The 17,800-nt window shown below is 52.8% G+C and overlaps 1 protein-coding gene across 3 annotated transcripts in view; it reads right to left on the bottom strand.

Annotated features, from left to right (window-relative positions):
- Positions 1–17,800, bottom strand: part of KIAA1671 (KIAA1671 ortholog) — a 183,552-nt gene that overhangs the window by 87,802 nt on the left and 77,950 nt on the right. The window contains exon 1 of one of the 3 annotated variants that reach the window (XM_048221398.2): positions 2,854–3,367. The exons of the other annotated variants lie outside the window; for them this stretch is intronic. Within the exon in view, the coding sequence (XP_048077355.1) occupies positions 2,854–2,904 (51 nt within the window). The 5' untranslated portion in view covers positions 2,905–3,367. Of the gene's footprint in view, positions 1–2,853; positions 3,368–17,800 lie in introns of those variants that run through there. 3 annotated transcript variants of the gene reach the window in all.

Genomic DNA, 17,800 nt, shown 5'->3' with positions numbered 1-17,800 from the left:
GAGTTGAAGTGGCTGCCCAATGCCACCTGGCTCTGTTACAGTCCAGATGTGAAGCCTGAGGATTTTCCACATTCCCAAGCTTTCTCAGAAGCTCCACAAGCAAGAGTTTCCAGCTTAATGTTCCAGACACAGGCCTGATCCTGTTACACGCGTGCCAGGCTGTCTTCGGCAAAGCGGAGGGACAGACAGATCGTGGGTAAGTGCAAAGCCAGCAGGGAGAACACACGGTGTTTCAATACTCCAGGATCTGGTCACCCACAGGTGGGGGCAGAGCCAGGTAAGGAGCCGTGTCTCCATCCACCTGTCCCCCACAGCTGTCCCTGTGCCACTGACAGCATCCTCCATCTCCCACCTCCCACTGGCCAGGCTGAACTTAGGCTGGTTCCTGGGCTACGTCTTGAGCATGCCCATGATGCTTGCCCTTTGCCACGCCCACCCCAGTCCTCTGCCTGGCTCACCTTCCCACGGCCCTCCCCTGCTAGCATCACCTGCCAGCCCCTGCCTATCCCCAGGAGGCTCTTCCGGACTCCCCCACCCCAGATGAACCTGTGTCCTCCACAGCTCTGGGCACTCCCTCTCCCTGACACACATGTGGTCTTTGCTCCCACTCCTTGTGCAAAGACTGAGTCCCCACAAGGTTCGGGGACCACGTCTAGCTTGTTCACCCCTACATGCTGAGCACGTGGCATCCGTAAGTGTGTGTTAAGGGAACCTCTGCTGGTATCTGGATGCTGATGCGGACAGCGCCCGCACCGTGCTCCAGGTTCCCAGGGATGGGGGATCGTATCTCCGTCACCTCTGTGTTTCTGATTCTGATGCCGATTCCGACGCGCATGTTTTTTCCCAATACCCCCCTCCCCCCCCCGCCGAGCAATTGTGTCCTACAATTTCAACTCCATTCTGACACCATCAGCCTGGAGACAGCATCGGATCCCAAAGAGTGCGGTCCCACAAGACGGACCCTTCATTTCGGAGCTAATTCCAAGTCCCGGCTGTTACCTGTGTTTCTGGCCAGCTGGCTCTGGATCGGGGGTTCCCACGACCTCCTCCATGCATTCAATTAATTTGCTGGAGTGGCTCAAGGGACTCAGGGAAACATTTTACTTACCACTTTATGATAAAAGGATGGAACTTGTGAACAGCCCGACGGAAGAGATACACAGGGCAGGGTATTGGGACAGAGAGGGTGCAGGGCTCCCATGTTCTTTGAGTTAGCTCATTAACTCTCGACGGATCTCCATGTGCCCACCAACCCAGAACCCCTCCTCCCCCGCTGTCCTTTTGGGTTTTTTATGGAGACTTCATTACACAGGCATGACTGATTAAATCATTGGCCATTGGCGATTCATTCAACCTCCAGCCCCTCCCTGGATGTCATGAGTGGAGTTGAAAGTTCTAATCCTCAAATCACAAGGTTGGTTCCCCTGGCAACCAGCCCCCATCCTTAGGTGGGGTCCAAAAGTTACCTCATTAACATCACATCAAGACACCTTTATTACTCCTTATCACTTAGGAAATTTCAGGGTTTTAGGAACTTTGTGCCAGAAATGGGAAGGAAGACCAAATATGTGTTTCTTATTATAAATCATAGTATCCCAGCCTCCCTAACAGCAAGCCCAGAGCCTGACACACACCTGGGCACATCAAGGTCATCAGGACCCCGTGGATGACACAATTCAAAAATGCAAATGATTATGGATGGCTTATTTTCTTCCTTCATGCATGCTCTTCAGGACTTTTCATTTTCTACCATGTCCATATGCTATTTTTATAATTAAAAAAACTAAAATAAATCAATAAAGGTAGCCTTGCACTTAAAATGTGACAATATTCAAACATCAGTGATCACAGGATATGGACTGGGAGGGTCTCCTGTTGTTCAACTGCTCCAGGGAGCTGGGGAGGGAGCACAGACGCTGGGGGAGAGGCGGGTGTAGAACAATGTTTCCTAAAGTTGTATTTTTAGGAGCTCCGGAAAATTCCCTGGGTTAGAAGGCATCTGAAATATTTGCAAACATTCAGCAGGGGGATAAATAATATTTCCCAAGTCTTTCCCTTCAGGGCGTTCTCAAGCTGGTGGCAAATGTTCTGGAAAACTCCGAGACCCACTCAGGACAATTCCCTGCTAGGTCCCTCTGTCCACAGAGCCCTGATGAATGTCACCTAACCCCCCATCGCCTACTGCCCCCACCCCACAGATTCACAGATGAGGAAACAGAGGCCCAGAGAGGGGAAGCAACTTCCCTGGACACACACAGCACATCAGAGTCAGAACAAGATCTGAAAAAGCACAGTGTACCCCACAAAGCGCTTCCATGTGGGTTCCCCGACTTTGGCATGTCACCAGAAAAAGTTGTGAGTTGTGTTTTTTTTCCCGTTACATAGAGGAGAGAACGCAATGCAAGGATTCTAACTTTTTACTTTTGCTTACTAAGCCCATTGAAAGAGAAACAAAATCTACTCTTTTCATCTCATAAAAGACAGGATGTTTTCACACACAAACGGGAGAGGGATATAATTTCAGAATAAAGAATAGTCCTTTAAATCAAAGAAATATCACTTTCGGAAAACCTCACTAGAGCTGTCCCCGTTTTTCTTGTTTTCCCGAGGACCAAAGGAGAGGCCACCTGCGATCTTGTGATCGCCTCCCAGGGACCAGTGATTGCGACGGTCTGGACTCTGTGCCCATCGAAGCCTGCTCCCCCCATCCTTTTCCCCAACACTCCCTCCGCCTTGAAACAACTACCATTTCACAAGAAAACAGAGACCCTGCTAGGCAGACAGAGCCCCAAAGCCAACTCAGCAGACGCAGGAGAAGAAAAAGAAAGTACGCGTCCAGCCGGCCACACTCACCCAAAGGTACCGTAAGAGTTTCAGCAAGCTGGGGCAGTAGTAATACTCCATTTCAGGCGCCCTGGGGGTATGCTGCCAGCACTGTGGATACTTCCAGGTTCTCTCTGGAGGGGGAGGCTCTTCCCGCTCGGCTGGTCACGCCGGAGTCAAGTTCAAGGCGGCATGAATCATTCAGAGGCCGGCTGGCAGCCAGGGGACCGGCCAGACGCCCTACTGATGGCTCCGGCCACCTCTGGGGTGCGGATGTCACTGCTCGGGTCCCGTGAGCCTCGTCTGGAACATCTCTGATGGCTTGTCTGGGGGGCGGGTCCAGGGGCGGCTCCTCCCAAACCCAGCTGAGCTGTGGGGACCCTCGGGCTCTCCCCGCCTCCGGGTGCTCTGGGCACGGATGGTTTCTTAGCGGTGTGGCAGGAAGAGTCAGTGTGTGTGTGTGTGTGTGTGCATACACTTCTGTGTGTGTGTGTAATGGTGAGTGAATGTGTTTTATGAGAGGGCGTGTGTGTGTGCTTGTGCATGCGAGCGTGTCTCGTGTGAATGTGTGGGTACAAGTGTGTGTGTTTCCTCCCCCAGACCACACACCGAGAGGGAGCTCCCCCCCATTCAAATCCTCACACGGAAAGGAACTAAGTCAACTCACATGGTTCCCATCAGCATGCACAGCCCCTCCTGGCTCCGATCAAGTTCCTCCTGGCTCAGCTAAGTGTCTAGCCCTGGAAGGAGGGCCTGGTTGTCCCCATTTCACAGAGGGGGGAAACTGAGGCCCAGAGAAGACTAAGGACTTGGTCAAGGTTACACAGCAAGTTGGAAACGGAGCCAAACCTGGAACCTTGGCTTCCCAAACATAAGTTCTGGGTTTGGTCCACTCCTGTGGGCAGCGGGGACTGCCGAGGAAGGGAGAGACGGGCTCCCAGACTCACCGTCGGCCAGCTGCATGATGTCGGGTTGTGCGAGAAGCATCCATTTACAGAGATTAAAAATGCAAATTATAGCATATCTGAGGCCCACCCAAGGTGACCTTTCTTGGATGTTTCCTTCGAAAGAGAATGATCTGGGCAAGTCCCTCCAACTCCCTGAGCCTCAGTTACCCCTTCTGTAAAATGGGAAGGATTATCCCTGCATTTCAGGGTCTTGCAAATTCAGTGAGGTAATAACCCCGAAATACCCAGTTTCTTTCCCACAGCACTTCCAAGGGGGAGGCAATAGCACCCGCCAGCCAGACGAGTAAACCGAGACTCCAAGAGGCCAAGGGAGCTGGCCCAGGTGAATGGCTACCCAGCCACAAGGCAGACCCAGGGCCTCCTGCTGGAGACCACCTCCCGGCCTAGGTCGGCACCAGAGACAGGCACGCAGTGAGCGTGCACCCAACAGCCGCGCCTGAGGCAGGTCTGCTCCTTCGCTCCGAGGAGAGGGAGGAGTACAGCCCTTGGCAGAGGCCTTGGCTCAGAGCTGGGCTCCCACCCTCCAGACCCCTGGGCCCATCTGCACTGCACACCGGCCCCACAAGCAGAGCTAGGCTGAGCAGCTGACAGGAAACCCGCCTGAACACCACGGGGGAGTGCTGAGCTCAGCAGCCGAGGAAACCATGGGGTGAACTTCAAAGCTCTTCAAAAGCAGGCCTGTGGCTTCATCAATTCTTGGTACCCCACATCCGGCAGGCGATGGGTCCCAGCGGCTCACTGCCCACCTGACAGTCAGTCGGGGGGCTAATCCCCACTGAGGGTACAGCTGAAGATACAGCCAGAGCCCCAGCTCGCTGACTGACTGGCTGGCAGTACAGCTGAAGGGCCAGGCCCTGCCCGCTGACTGACTGATTGACGGTACAGCTGGAAGGCCAGCCCTGCTCGCTGACCGACTGACTGATGGTACAGCTGGAAGGCCAGGCCCTGCTCGCTGACCGACTGACTGATGGTACAGCTGGAAGGCCAGGCCCTGCTTGGTGACTGACCGGCTGGCGGTACAGCTGGAAGGCCAGCCCTGCTCGCTGACCGACTGACGGTACAGCTGGAAAGCCAGGCCCTGCTCGCTGACCGACTGACTGACGGTACAGCTGGAAGGCCAGGCCCTGCCTGCTGACTGACTGATTGATGGTACAGCTGGAAAGCCAGGCCCTGCTCGCTGACCGACCGGCTGATGGTAGAGTCAGAGGGTCATTCCAGCTGTCATTCCAGAGAGCCGAGTTCTGAAAGCACAAGGGGAGGATGCGGCCCCACTCTCTGGCTAATGGTGCAGTTGAGGACTGACTCCCACTGGCTGACCGTACAGCTGGGGTGTGTCTCGTGTACTGACTGACTGAATGATGGTAAAGTCTACCTGAAGGGCTAACCGAACAGCAGGACAGGTGGCCCTTGCAGACTGACGCACCAACCATCCGCCACCCCCGGGAGTGGAGGCTGCTGGGGCCAGCCAGTCATCTCCAGGCTCCCACTGGCCTGGCAAGGAAGAGGAGCCAGAAAGAGGTGGGCAGGAAGGGGGGGAAGGGGTGACAGAGACGGGGGGCCGGAAGAGCACGGTTCCTGAGAGGGAAGCCTAGCTGGTGCCGAAGAGCCCAGATGGGGAAGCACAGGCAGGAAAAGGGAGGAACCCAAAGAAAGTCGGAGAAGGCGAGGAGACAGATGGCCGTAGAGGCACAAAGAACACAGAGGGACACAGAGAACAGAGCACAGTTGGGGAGAGAGCAGGGCAGGGGGGAGGGAGGGAGGCAGACAGAGAAGGGGGCCCGGGGCAGGGGTGGGAAGAATTTTAAAAAAGAAGTCGAAAAAGCTGGACCTGGCAAGTTTGAGATGCAGACAGAGCAGACCCAAGACCAGGCAGGTGGGGGTGGGCAGGCACGAAAGCTGGAGTCCCCCAAACTCCTGCTCACCCAGCCCGGAGATGGTCACAGTCTCCGGGGCAACCCCCCGGGGAGCAGCACCCCCCACTCCAGGCCAGAAGTGACCTCTACTTAGTCGGGGTCAGTCCCTAGTAGGGGACCCATCTCTACCTGGCAGGGGTGCCACCTGCATGCATGTGACAAAGGTACGCCCCCTCCCCCCAACACACACCTTGAACGCCTTCCTATCCCTGGTGCCCATCTCTCCCACCCCAGGCCCCTGCCTGCCTTTCACCCGCCTGACCCCACACCAGCCCCTCCCCCACCCCACGAGCCATGCACCCACAGGGCCTTTGCTTGTGCCGTTCCTTAGCCAGAATCTGTCTTCCTCCCTGCAGTGGGTTGAATGGTGGCCCCCAAAAGATACGTCCCCCCAGAACCTGTAAATGTGACCTTATTTAGAAAAAGGTCTTTGCAGATGTACTCAAGTTAACGATCTTGAGATGAGATCATCCTGGATTACCGGGTAAGGCCCTGAATCTAGTAAGTATCCCTACAAGAAACAGAAGGGAAGCTGCAACCGCATGGAAGAGACACAGAGTGGGGGCCAGGCGGCCACAAGCCACAGAGGGCCCGGAGCCACCAAAAGCTGGAAGAGGCAAGGAGGGAGCCTCTCGTAGCACCTTTGGGGGGAGCCTGGCGCTGCCGATGCCCGGATTTCAGACTTCTGGCCTCCAGAGCTTCGAGAGAGCAAGTATTTATTGTTTTTGACCCACCAAGGATGTGGTGGGTCCTTCTGGCAGGCCTAGAAAGCGAGGACACACTCCCTCCTCTTTGCCCTAGTCCCCCCTGCTGGAGTTGAGCTCTCCAGCTTCAGATCTAACCATCCCGCCCCTCCGGCAGCCCCCAGACCCGGGGTCCCAGAGCGCCTCCTCTGGCAGAATGTGCTGCTTCTCTGTAATTCTTCCTTCAATCCCTGGTGCCCAAGGGCCCACCCCTGGGCAGCCTGTCTCCCGTGTCCCAGGGCAATGCCTGGCCACAGCACATCCTGGGGCAACTCTTCTCAACGTCATTCATTCATTCAAACACTGACTGAATGTACAACAATCACGTAGCCCTCAGGAGAGATGAGAGTTTAGCAGAAACCTCTCCAAAGGGATGGGAGGTCGTTAAAATTGCCATCAAACTGCCATCAGCATTCGGGCAAGGAGATGGGAAACCTGCAGCAAGATTTTGTTTGGGCCCTGGGTGTTTTCGGTGGGGGAGGGATGGCAGGCACACTCTGCTGTTTTATTTGAATACAGTTGCTAAAGCCTAGGCCTCAGAAGAACTGCGCATAGCAATGCAGATTCCCGGCTCCTCTAGAAATGCGGGCCTGCCTCACCCACGGGCCTGCATTCCTGCAGGGACACAGCAGGCAGAACTGGAGGGTGCTGCCTGGGGAGCAGATCCGCCACATTCCTCCCGCTCCCCAAAACCCAGGCAAGGACCATGCCCCGGTCCTCCCAGGTATCGGAACCAATGACCCTGTAGGAACAGAGCCCATGCACCCGTCACACGCACCCTGTGCACCTGCTGTGTCCATGCCCTGTGCCACGGGCTGGACAGAGATGGCGCTGACACAGCCCCCACCTGAGACACTAGAGGGGCCTGCTTGCCCCACAAGCCTGTGGTCCATGAGAGTGTGCCTCGCTTCTTGCCTCGGCCTTCAATGCCTTTAGCCATACGGCCCCCAGGTACTGCCCCAGCCAAACCCATTCCTCATCCATGTGTGGACCCCCAGCCTCCCAGCCTTTGCCTTTGCTCGAACAGGGTCTTCGGCCAGGAATGCCCTTCCCATCTGCAGAAATTCGATCATCTTCCAAGCCCAATGCAAACAGCATGTTTCCAGGAAGCCCTCCAAGCAGGCATGCATCACTGAGCCCCCTCTGCCAGTGTTAGGATAATCGGTGTGATGGGAGCCCATCTCCCTCCACAGGGCTGTGTGCTCTCCACAGGCAGGCCTGGCACACAGCCCAGCGCTTAGAAGGCGCTCTGTAATCATTCCCCAAAGGGCTGAGCATTCCCACTTCTCCAGGCACTAGTCCCACTGACAAGGAAATGCACGTGCATCTGTGTGCCCGGAACATACCGAGAACAGACCTACTGTGTGCACAGCACCCTCTCAGCCACCGAAGGGACCCACAGAAGCCATACACATGCCCCCGTCTTCCAGAAGCTGACAGCCTCCTGAAGAATCAGGGCACAGACAGAGCAGAAGGCTATCCAAGGGGGAAACTGAGACCCAGGGAGAGGAGAGCAGACCGCAAAGAGGCAGCCCGGGGTGCCCGTGAAGGGTGTAGAGGATGCAGGTGGACAAGCCCGGGGTTCCAATCCTTATCCCAGCACTAGCTAGCTGGTTACTTAACCTCTCTGTGTCCCGGTTCCCCAGTGTCCAATGGGGGTGATGACGGTACCTGGCCCACAGGGACACCGGGAGGAAGAAATGAAGTCACACGGGTAAAGTGCTCAGGGCTGGGGGCTCAAAACAGCTTGGCTGTGACTGGCTAGTGGCGGACTGAGGTCAGCACCCTGGCTAGCAGGGAACAAGCAGGAGCCCAAGCTGGGGTCAGCCCATCAAGTTGGGGGTTTATCTTCCCCCAAAAAAGCCCCTCTGAGCCCATCTGGCCAGGGCAGAGCGTTATCAACTGCAGGATGTTTGGAACCCCTTAAAACGCAAAACCCGGGAAGGGGGAGGAGGGGGGAGGGTGGAAAGCAGAACATTCCTCGTCCCTTCGTGCCCAGTCTGACCCGGCAACAGCCCCTCAGGCCCCAGCGGGTTCTGTCCACCATGTGGAGGGGCAGTCTGGGTTGGGGGGAGGCAGGGACGATGGCCATGGACGAGAAGGGGCCAGCCCAGCACCAGGGATGGAAGCACACAGATACACGTGACAACACGGCCGCAGCAGGAACCCCTGCTCCGGGAAACAGCCAGACACAGAGAGACGTGCCGTGCGATTCCACTGATGGGACGGGTCCAGAAAAGGCAAAACTACAGGGACAGAGAGTAGGTCTGTGGTTGCCAGGGGCTGGGGGGAGGGCAGGGCAAGGCAGGGAGCGGGGAGAGTGATTGCTAACTGGTAGGGGCTCTCTTTCGGGCATGATGAAAATGTCCAGGGGCTGATTGTACACCTTTGTAGGTTTACTAGAAATTACCAAACTGTAGAGTTAAAATAAGTGCATCTCACGGCACACAGATTATATTCCAATAAGCTTTCGGAGAAGGAGAAGAAAAAAAGGGAGAGGACGAGGGGGAGGGGGGCAGCGGGCAAAGGCAGGTGCATGCCCAGCAGCCCCCAGACCCCAGCTGGAGAGCTCCCTCCACACTAATTCCTGGAGCCCTGCTTGAGCACCTGCAGGAAAGCGGGGTGTGCAGCTGTCTCAAGCTTGGGTTCAGACCCCAACTCCAATCCTGCCCACAGCATCCTCCCGGACAACCTGCTTCTCCCTCTCTGTGCCTTGGTTTCTTCCCATGTAAAACGAGGCTGATAATAATTCCTTCCCTCACAGGGCTGTGGTGAGGGTGAGGTGGTGTCACAAATGCCCCTAGCCGACCGACCGTAAGTGCTTAGGCACCGAAAGCCTTGGGGATTAATTGAGTGAGGCGTGGTCCTTGCCCTCAGGGAGCTCAGAGTCTACGGGAGAGAAGCACTACAGCACTGGAGGCTAAAGGGCCTGGAGGTCACAGGAAAGGGTGCAACCCCGGAGGGCTTCTTAGAGGAGGTGGCATGGAACCAAGTCTTGAAGTATTACCAAATGTCCCTCTTTTCAAGAGAGCCCGCTTTCAAGTAGAAGATTCAGCATCTCTGGAAATACTTTTGCTTAAGTCAGAAATGCCATTTCTATATTCATAGGGCTCTCATTATGGGCTGCCCATCCCCCAGACACACACATATGCCACACTCCTTTTGGAAGGAAAATAAAAACAGAATTCTTTTTCTCCCAAAAAGTAATTTCTTCAGAAGAGAAATATCATCCATGAAGACAAGTGGGGCGGCGGGGGCTGTGTGGGTTGCGGGAGAACGTCCCTACCTCAGCCCAGGAGGCCTGATGTAAGACTAGTGAAATAGAAACCGGCAAGGGACCTGATGGAGGACGGAGCTGAGCGACATGTGTACCAAAATCAGTGGCATGTGTTAAAAGAAAATCTAAGTCCTCGCGGAAGACTTGGCTTTTTCAGAGTGAAGGCCGTGATGTAGAAGGGGTTAAAAACCAAAAATAAAAGGAAACCTTGGAACTCGATCACCTCCATCTCGCCCTCTAGTGGTCACTTTTGAGCACTGCATAAGGAAAATGGTGCCTTTCTTTCTTTCCTTTTTCAAATTTTTTCCCCTAAATGGTGCCTTTTTTAATGTCAGAAGGATGGCCAGGAACAAGGGACAGGGGCATGGATGCGAGGAGGAGGGATGAGACAGAGCAACAACAGCTAGAAAACCCTCTGGAAGACACGCAGGGCATTTCTGATGCCCCCAGAGTCAGACAGCCCCAGATGGAGCCCCACCTGTGGCACCTGCCCCCCGAGCTGAGCCGCTTCACTTCCCCCAGCCTCAGCTACCCCATGAGCTGTGGCAGGGATTCATCAAGGTCATGTGTGAAACAAGCCTGCCAATCCCCGGTGTGTTAACTGAAGGCAGCTGGGTGTGGCCTGACCCGCCCACCTGCCTTCACCAGCACCCAAATTAAAAAAACAAATCTCCATCATATAAAAATGGTGAGATTTCACATCAAGATCAAGACCACTGGTCACTGGACAGGCAGGGACAGGCTGGAACACGCAACGGCGTCCCTTCCTTCCTCCAAGTTTGTCACTAACTCCCCATCCCTGCCCAGCCTGCCTTCCAGCCGCAGCTCCTGCGGCAGAATCTAGAGGAAAAGCGCCTGTACATCCGGATTCAGAAGCCCGGGGGTGACCCGGGTGCGCGTGTCTGAGCCGGGCATTCAGGAATCGCCAGATCTCCGGGGCGGGTGGAGTGGGCTTGGTCCTGGGAACTCTGCCCCTGTGACTGAATTCTGCATTTTCCCTCCGAGCCCTGCTCTCTGCTCAGTGACGAGGGGCCATCCTGAGAGCACAGGAGTGGCCCCCGCCCCCACCCCGGGAACGATGTGGCAGGGACAACAAATCACGGCTGCACCACACGCAGCCTGGTCCTTCTGCCTGGTTGCCCCTCCTGTCTCTCCCAACGTGACCGACTCCTACTCCCCCATCAAAACCCAGCTTCGGTTATACCTGGAGTCTTTCTGGCTCCCCCACCACCAAGCCGGGGGGGGGGGGCGGGGGGACTCATCACCCCCCCCCCCCCCCCCCGCTTCCTCCAACCAGTGGGTTGGGCGCATGTCTGTCTCCCATACGGGGCTCTTGACTCTCCCACTCGCTCGCTCGCTCCTTCAGCAAACAGGGACTGAGCATCAGTTCTGCACGGACACCGTGGAGCTGAACAAAGGAATCAAGAGCCCCGCAATCCTGCAATTTGTCAGAAAACAGATACATAGGAGTGTAGGTAGAGGATAAAATCAAACCGGTACAACGGGACGGTAAGGTGGCGGAGTGTTCGCAGGCGCCAAAAAGTAGAAACGAACCAACCGATGAATGGATGACTGACACGCGGTGGGACATGATTCAGCCATTAACAGGATGGAGGTCGGACCCATGCGACAGCATGGATGGACCTTGAACTCTGAGTGAAAGAAGCCAGACACAAAAGGACAAATAGCAATATGATCCCCTTTATCTGAGGTTCCTCCAACAGGTGAATTCATAGAAAACAGAATCGCGTTTGCCTAGGGCCGGGAGGAGGGGCACCAGGGGGTGATGGGGTGGCAGTAATGGCTATGGCTTCCTTTCGGGAGTGATGACAATGTCCCAAAGGTGACTGTGGTGATGGTCGCACAGATCCGTGAATGTACTAAAACCCACTGTATTGTCTATCTTTAAAGAGCAAACTGCAGGACGTGTGAACTATATTTCAATAAAGGGGTTATATAAAAAACGTGAGGCAAGTTCAAGTACAATATTAACTAAAGAGTCCAGGTGATTCACGTCGATGAAAAGTACTCGAGGTGACAGGAGAATGACTGGACTTTGGGAAACATGCAATTCAGGTGTGAGATCCGCCAAGCACAGGCTCCACGTGGGCTCAAGTCCCAGCTCCACCACCTCCTTAGCTGAGTGATGCAGACAAGTGACTTCGCCTCTCTGGGCCTCAGCTTTGTCATCTGGAGGATGGGAACAAGAATAGTTCCCGGCTTGTGGAGTCACCATGAGAGTGAACGGAGCACGGTGCCGGGTACATCCAAGGGGTTAGGTAAACGGCAGCATCATCGAGGAGGGAGGCTGAGGACCGGTTGCTAAGGGAAGCTCGGCTTCTTTGGGGTAATGAAAATCTTTTCCGACTGTTGCACGCACCACGTGGAGAGTCTACGAAAAGTCACTGAGTCGTACACTTAAAAAATGATAGGGTACAAGGCAAAACACACTCTGACCATAAGATCCGGCCATCGGACTCCTTGGTATTTACCCAAAGGAGCTGAAACGTTAGATCCACATAAAAACCTGTCCACGGATGTTTACCCCAGCTTTGCTCACAATCATCAAAACGTGGAAGCAACCAAGATGTCCCGCAGCAGGTGAGTGGGTAAATAAACTCTGTCCGTCCAGACACTGGGTTATTATTCAGGGCTACAAAGAAATGAGCCACTGAGCCACGGAAAGTCGTGGATAAAGTCGTGGATACTGCTAAGGGAAAGAAGCCAGCCTGAAGGGGCCACACACTGTGTGATTCCCACCACAGGGCATTCTGGAAAAGGCAAAACTATGGAGACAGTAAACAGATCAGTGGTCGTCAGGGGTTGGCCGTGGGGGGAGGGATGAACAGGCAGAGCACAGATTTTCAAGGCAGTGAAGCTCCTTTGCACGATACCATAATGATGGATACGGATCATTACGCATTTGTCTAAACCCACAAATCATACCCCAGAAGTGAGCTCTAATGTAAACTAGGGACGGTGGGTGATAATGATGTCACTGTAGGTTTGTCCACTGTATCAAGTGTTCCCCTCCAGTGGAGAATGCTGAATGCAGAAGGCTATGCGTGTGTCGGGGCAGGGGGTATATGGGAAATATCTGTGATGACCCTAAAACTGCTTTAAAGGGATAAAATCTTTAAAAATGGGGGAGCTGGGGGGCGCCTGGGTGGCTCAGTCACTAAGCGTCTGCCTTCGGCTCAGGGCATGATCCCGGCGTTCTGGGATCGAGCCCCGCATCAGGCTCCTCCGCTGGGAGCCTGCTTCCTCCTCTCCCACTCCCCCTGACTGTGTTCCCTCTCTCACTGGCTGTCTCTCTCTGTCAAATGAATAAGTAAAATCTTTAAAAAAAAAAATGGGGGTGCTGGGGCGCCTAGATGGCTCAGTCAGTTAAAGCGACTCTTGATTTCGGCTAAGGTCATGATCTCAGGGTCGTGAGATCAAGCCCTGCATCAGGCTCTGCACTGGGCATGGAACCTGCTTAAGATTCTCTCTCTCTCTCCCCCTCTCCCTCTGCTCCTCCTCCGGCCCCACAGTCCCCCCCACTTTGCATGTGCACGATCTCTCAATAAATAATTGAATATTTTTTTAAATTTGGATGCTCCTTCATTCATTCATTCCACACATATATGTTGTGTGCCTACTATGCACTGGGCACTGGGCTCAGAGTTCCCTGCCTCTCAGAGCCTCCACTCTGGGCGATGAGAAGATACAGCATGTGACAATGGGTGCTTTGGGAGAGAACAGTGGGGGCCAGGGGTCCTTCTATAGACATGGCACCAGGGAAGGCCCTGCTGAGTGGTGTCATTTGAGCTGAGAGATGACCTGAGAAGAGAGACGTGAAGAGGGAATCTAGAGGAGAGCAAACAGCAGGTGCCAAGGCCCTGGGGCAGAAACATACCTGACATGCATGTTAAGGGAACATTCTGAAGGCCAGTGTGGCTTGAGTGGAGTGAGCATAGGACATGTACTGGGAGGGAGGGTCAGCCAGACACACAGTCTTGTAAGCTGTCATACGGACCCTGGATTACATCCTGAGTGCAGATGGGATTTTATCCTCCAAGAAAAGGTGTGAATCTGACTTCTCTCTAGAGCACAGCAGGTGCTCAGCAAACATTTCCGGAATGAATTATAAAGTCTGCCTAGGACCTTGGCTACCAACTCCTGCTTGGCGACAGACAGCTTTCCAATGTCTGGCTTACCTGCTTACGACAGCCTGTGTGGGGCACAGAGCTGGCTTCTCCCACCCACTGCACAGGTGAGGACGGTGAGCCTCGGGGAGCTGCCTAAGGCCACACAGTGGCAGCAGAAAGAGATCAGAGTAGAATCTGGGTCTAGTGGGGTTTATTCCTGTTTGGTGCGAGCGTGTCCGTGTACGTGTATGCAAACGCAGCTGCGTGCGCGCTGGTGGAAACAGGTGTGGACCCCAGCCACTTGGCCAGAGTGGGGTGGCCCTCCGGTGAGTCTCAAAGGGCTGTGACAGGTGAAATTAGCAATCGGGACTACTAGCAGGGGAAAGTGCATACGTTTGTTATTTATATTCGAAAACACAATGCGAGTCAAGTCCAGATTAGCCTGCTACGGATTAGCATTACTCTCCCACAATGGATTAGCATCATTTTACACAAGGGTGTTCCGACATACTTTCTCAAGGAGGAGAAACAAAAGGACTAGAAAGATCCTCGTCACCCCACTGGGCCTCCATTTCCTCACCTGTGAGATAACCGCAAAGGGTTAACACACAGAAAAGGTTAATTCGCTCCAGGACCAGGATCCCACAGCGAGGCGGCCCCAGCGCCTGCAATCCCGCGCAGTTCCACCAGGGGGCGCGCACCGCGACGCTCCTCTGGCTCCAGTAAGGAAGTTTTGCAAGGGGAACAGGTGTCCCATTGTTCATCAGCCTCCTGTGGACACCTGGCTGGGAGCCCTCCAACGTCTTGGCCCCCAGGAGCCCCAGCAGCACAAGTGAAACAAAATCCAGTCCCTCCCTCCATATAGGGAGCCTGCCCCCCAAAGCCCTACCTCTCTCCTCAGCTCCAGGGAATAAGTCCACTGGCCAGGGATCAATCTAGGTGTTGCAGTTTCCTTGCTGCGTGTGCTTGGGTCAGTCACAACCCCCTTCTGAGCCTTGAGGCTCAGCATCTCTAAAATGGGCATGGATACAGTGATGTCACTTTGGCAAAAAGCACCAGGAAATAGCATTCAGCAAGCCACAGAAGGGCTCAAGCCTGTTTCCTTATCTAAAATATAGGAACGATGAATACCCATCTCTTGGGGTTTGTGAAGATTAAATGGGACAATGGAATAATGTTCGTACAGTGAATAATCTAAGCACAGTGTCCGTCAAGCAGATACTCAGTATACACTATATAGTCATAGTAATAGCAGCAAAGTAATAACTTAAGAAGTGATAATACTGCTCATGGTACCTTACACACATTAATTCATCTAACCTCACTGCATTTCTTTCTTTTTTTTTTTTTTTTTAGAGAGTGAGTGTGTAAGCAGAGGGAGGAGCAGAGAGAGAGGGAGCGAGAGAGAGAATCCCAAGGAAGCTCCATGCTGAGCACAACGGAGGGCTTGATCTCACGACCCTGAGATCATGACCCGAGCCAAAATCAAAAGTCAGTTACCCAACCAACTGAGCCACCCAGGCGCCCCTAACCTCAGGCATTTCTAGTAAGTAGGTTCCTTTATTACCCCTATTTTACAGATGGGGAAACTGGAGGCAGAGCTGTTAACCCACTCAAGGTCACATAGCTGCTAAGTGATTCAAACCCAGGCCATCTGGCTTAAGATATGTGCTCTTCTCTGTATGCATATTACCCGTCAATTTTAAAAAATTATCTTCTAGGCAACGAAAGGAAAAGTAGATAAATTGGTCTTCATCAAAATTAAAAACGTTTGTGCATCAAAGAACACTATCAAGAAAACGAAAAAACAACCCACAGATGGGAGAAAATATTTGTAAACCATGTAACTGATAAGGGATTAGTATCCAGAATATATAAAGAACTCCTACAGCAAACTCAACAGCAACCAAAAAGAACCACCCAATTCCAAAATGGGCAAAGGACTCAAACAGACATTTCTCCAGAGAAGATACAAGCATATGAAAAAATGCTCACCATCATTAGCTGTTATGGAAATACAAATTGAAACCACAATGAGATACCATTCCATATCCATTAGGATGGCTTTTATCAAAAACAAAAAGCACAAAACAGAAAGCAGCAAGTGTTGGTGAGGACCGGGAGAAATTAGAACGCTCGTGCATTGCTGGTGAGAATGTAAAATGGTGTGGTCACTATGGAAAACAGTTTAACGCTTCCTCAGAGAATTAAAGACAGAACTGCCTTACAGTCCAGCGATTCCACTCCTGGGCATACGCACCCAAAAGGACTCAAAGCTGGGACTCCAACAGATACTTGCACACCCACGTTCACAGCAGCATTACTCACAACAGCCAAGAGGTGGAAACAAACCCAGGATCCACCAACAGATGGACGGATAAACAAAATGTGAACTATAGCTACAATGGAGTATTATTCTACCTCGAAAAGGAGGGAAATTCTGACACCTGCTACAACAGCGATGAACCTCGAAGACATTACGCTAAGTGAACTAAGCCAGACACGAAAAGGGCAAATACTGTATGGCTCCCTTTATCTGAGGTGTCTAGAGTAGGCAAATTCACAGACAGGAAGTAGAACAGACGGTGCCAGGGGCTGGGGGAAGCGGGATGGGGGGGGTTAGCGTTCACTGGGGACATAGTTTCTGTTCGAAAGGATGAAAACATTCTGGAAACAGATAGTGGTTATAGCTGCACAACACTGTGAATGTATTTAATGAAACTGAATAATATATGTAAAAATGGCTAAAATGGTAAACTTTGTTATATATATTTAACCACAATAAGTTTTCGGTTTTTTGTGGGGTTTTTTTTTCGGTTTTTTGTTTGTTTGTTTTGTTTTTTTAATGGTCTTGCTCAGATTGCTGCCAGCAGGTTTCCTACCTGGTCTCCAAGCGTCCTGCTCACCCTCTCCAACCCCTCCAAGATGTCCACTAGGGGGCGCTCCAAGCCTCACCTTCGCTGGTATGTTACAAGTCCCATCTTTCGGCTTCTCTGGGCCTTAGACAGGCCTATCACCAGACCCCTTATTCTGACTCTGAGGGGCCTTCTCATCCCCGGCCTGGCCAGACTTCTGCCTCATCCTCACCACTCTCCAAAAATTGTAACCCCTCCTCGCAGCTCCTGGAAAACCCTACGTTCTCCTATGCTTCTTTATGTACGCACATGCTATTCCCCTGACCTGACTGCCTTCTTGGCTGATTCCTTCTTCCATCGAGTCTGGCTCTGACATTCTTCTGAATTCCTCCAAATGGTATGATGCTTCCCACCTCTGTGCTTATCAAAGCAGCCTGTGCTTACCCAAAACCAACCTCTTTACAGTGGCCATCAAGGCAGTGTGACCTGACCCCTGACAACTCCCTCACTCCTCACTGTCTGCTGTAGCACCAATGCCATCATCACCATCATCATCATCAGTAGTAGTATTACAAAACACAACAAGCCCCAGGACCTTTGCACTTGCTCATCCCTCTGCCTGATGCTTTCCCTCTGATTCTTCCACATGGCTAGGTGCTCCCCTTTCAGGTCTCAGCTCAAATGTCACCTCCTTAGAGAAGCCCTTCCTGACCTCTATTAGTAATGAAATAGACTCCAACCATCCTCTTCCCCAGCCACTCTCAATTCCCAACACCCTATTTTATTTTCTTTGTAGCACTTGGTACCATCTGAAGGTCTTCCTCATTTGAGTCTGGCTCCTTGTTTAATGTCTATCTTCTCACACCGAAGTATGAGCTCCAGGAGGGCAGGAACCACTTAAGTCTCGTACCCTCCTCTGCCTGAAGAACTAAGAACAGTGCATGACACATAGTAGGTGCTCAATAAATATCTCTCCAATGAATGACTAGTATTCATCATCCTGCATTATATAACTACTTGTTTATAGTCTATGAATGTGAGCAATTTGAGGACAGAAATTAACTTATTCATCTTTATATCCTTAGAGCTTT

This window comes from Ursus arctos, unplaced genomic scaffold (assembly GCF_023065955.2).
Source record: "Ursus arctos isolate Adak ecotype North America unplaced genomic scaffold, UrsArc2.0 scaffold_34, whole genome shotgun sequence".
NCBI classification, from domain to species: Eukaryota; Metazoa; Chordata; class Mammalia; order Carnivora; family Ursidae; genus Ursus; species Ursus arctos.
This window is presented reverse-complemented; position numbering and strand designations above follow the sequence as displayed.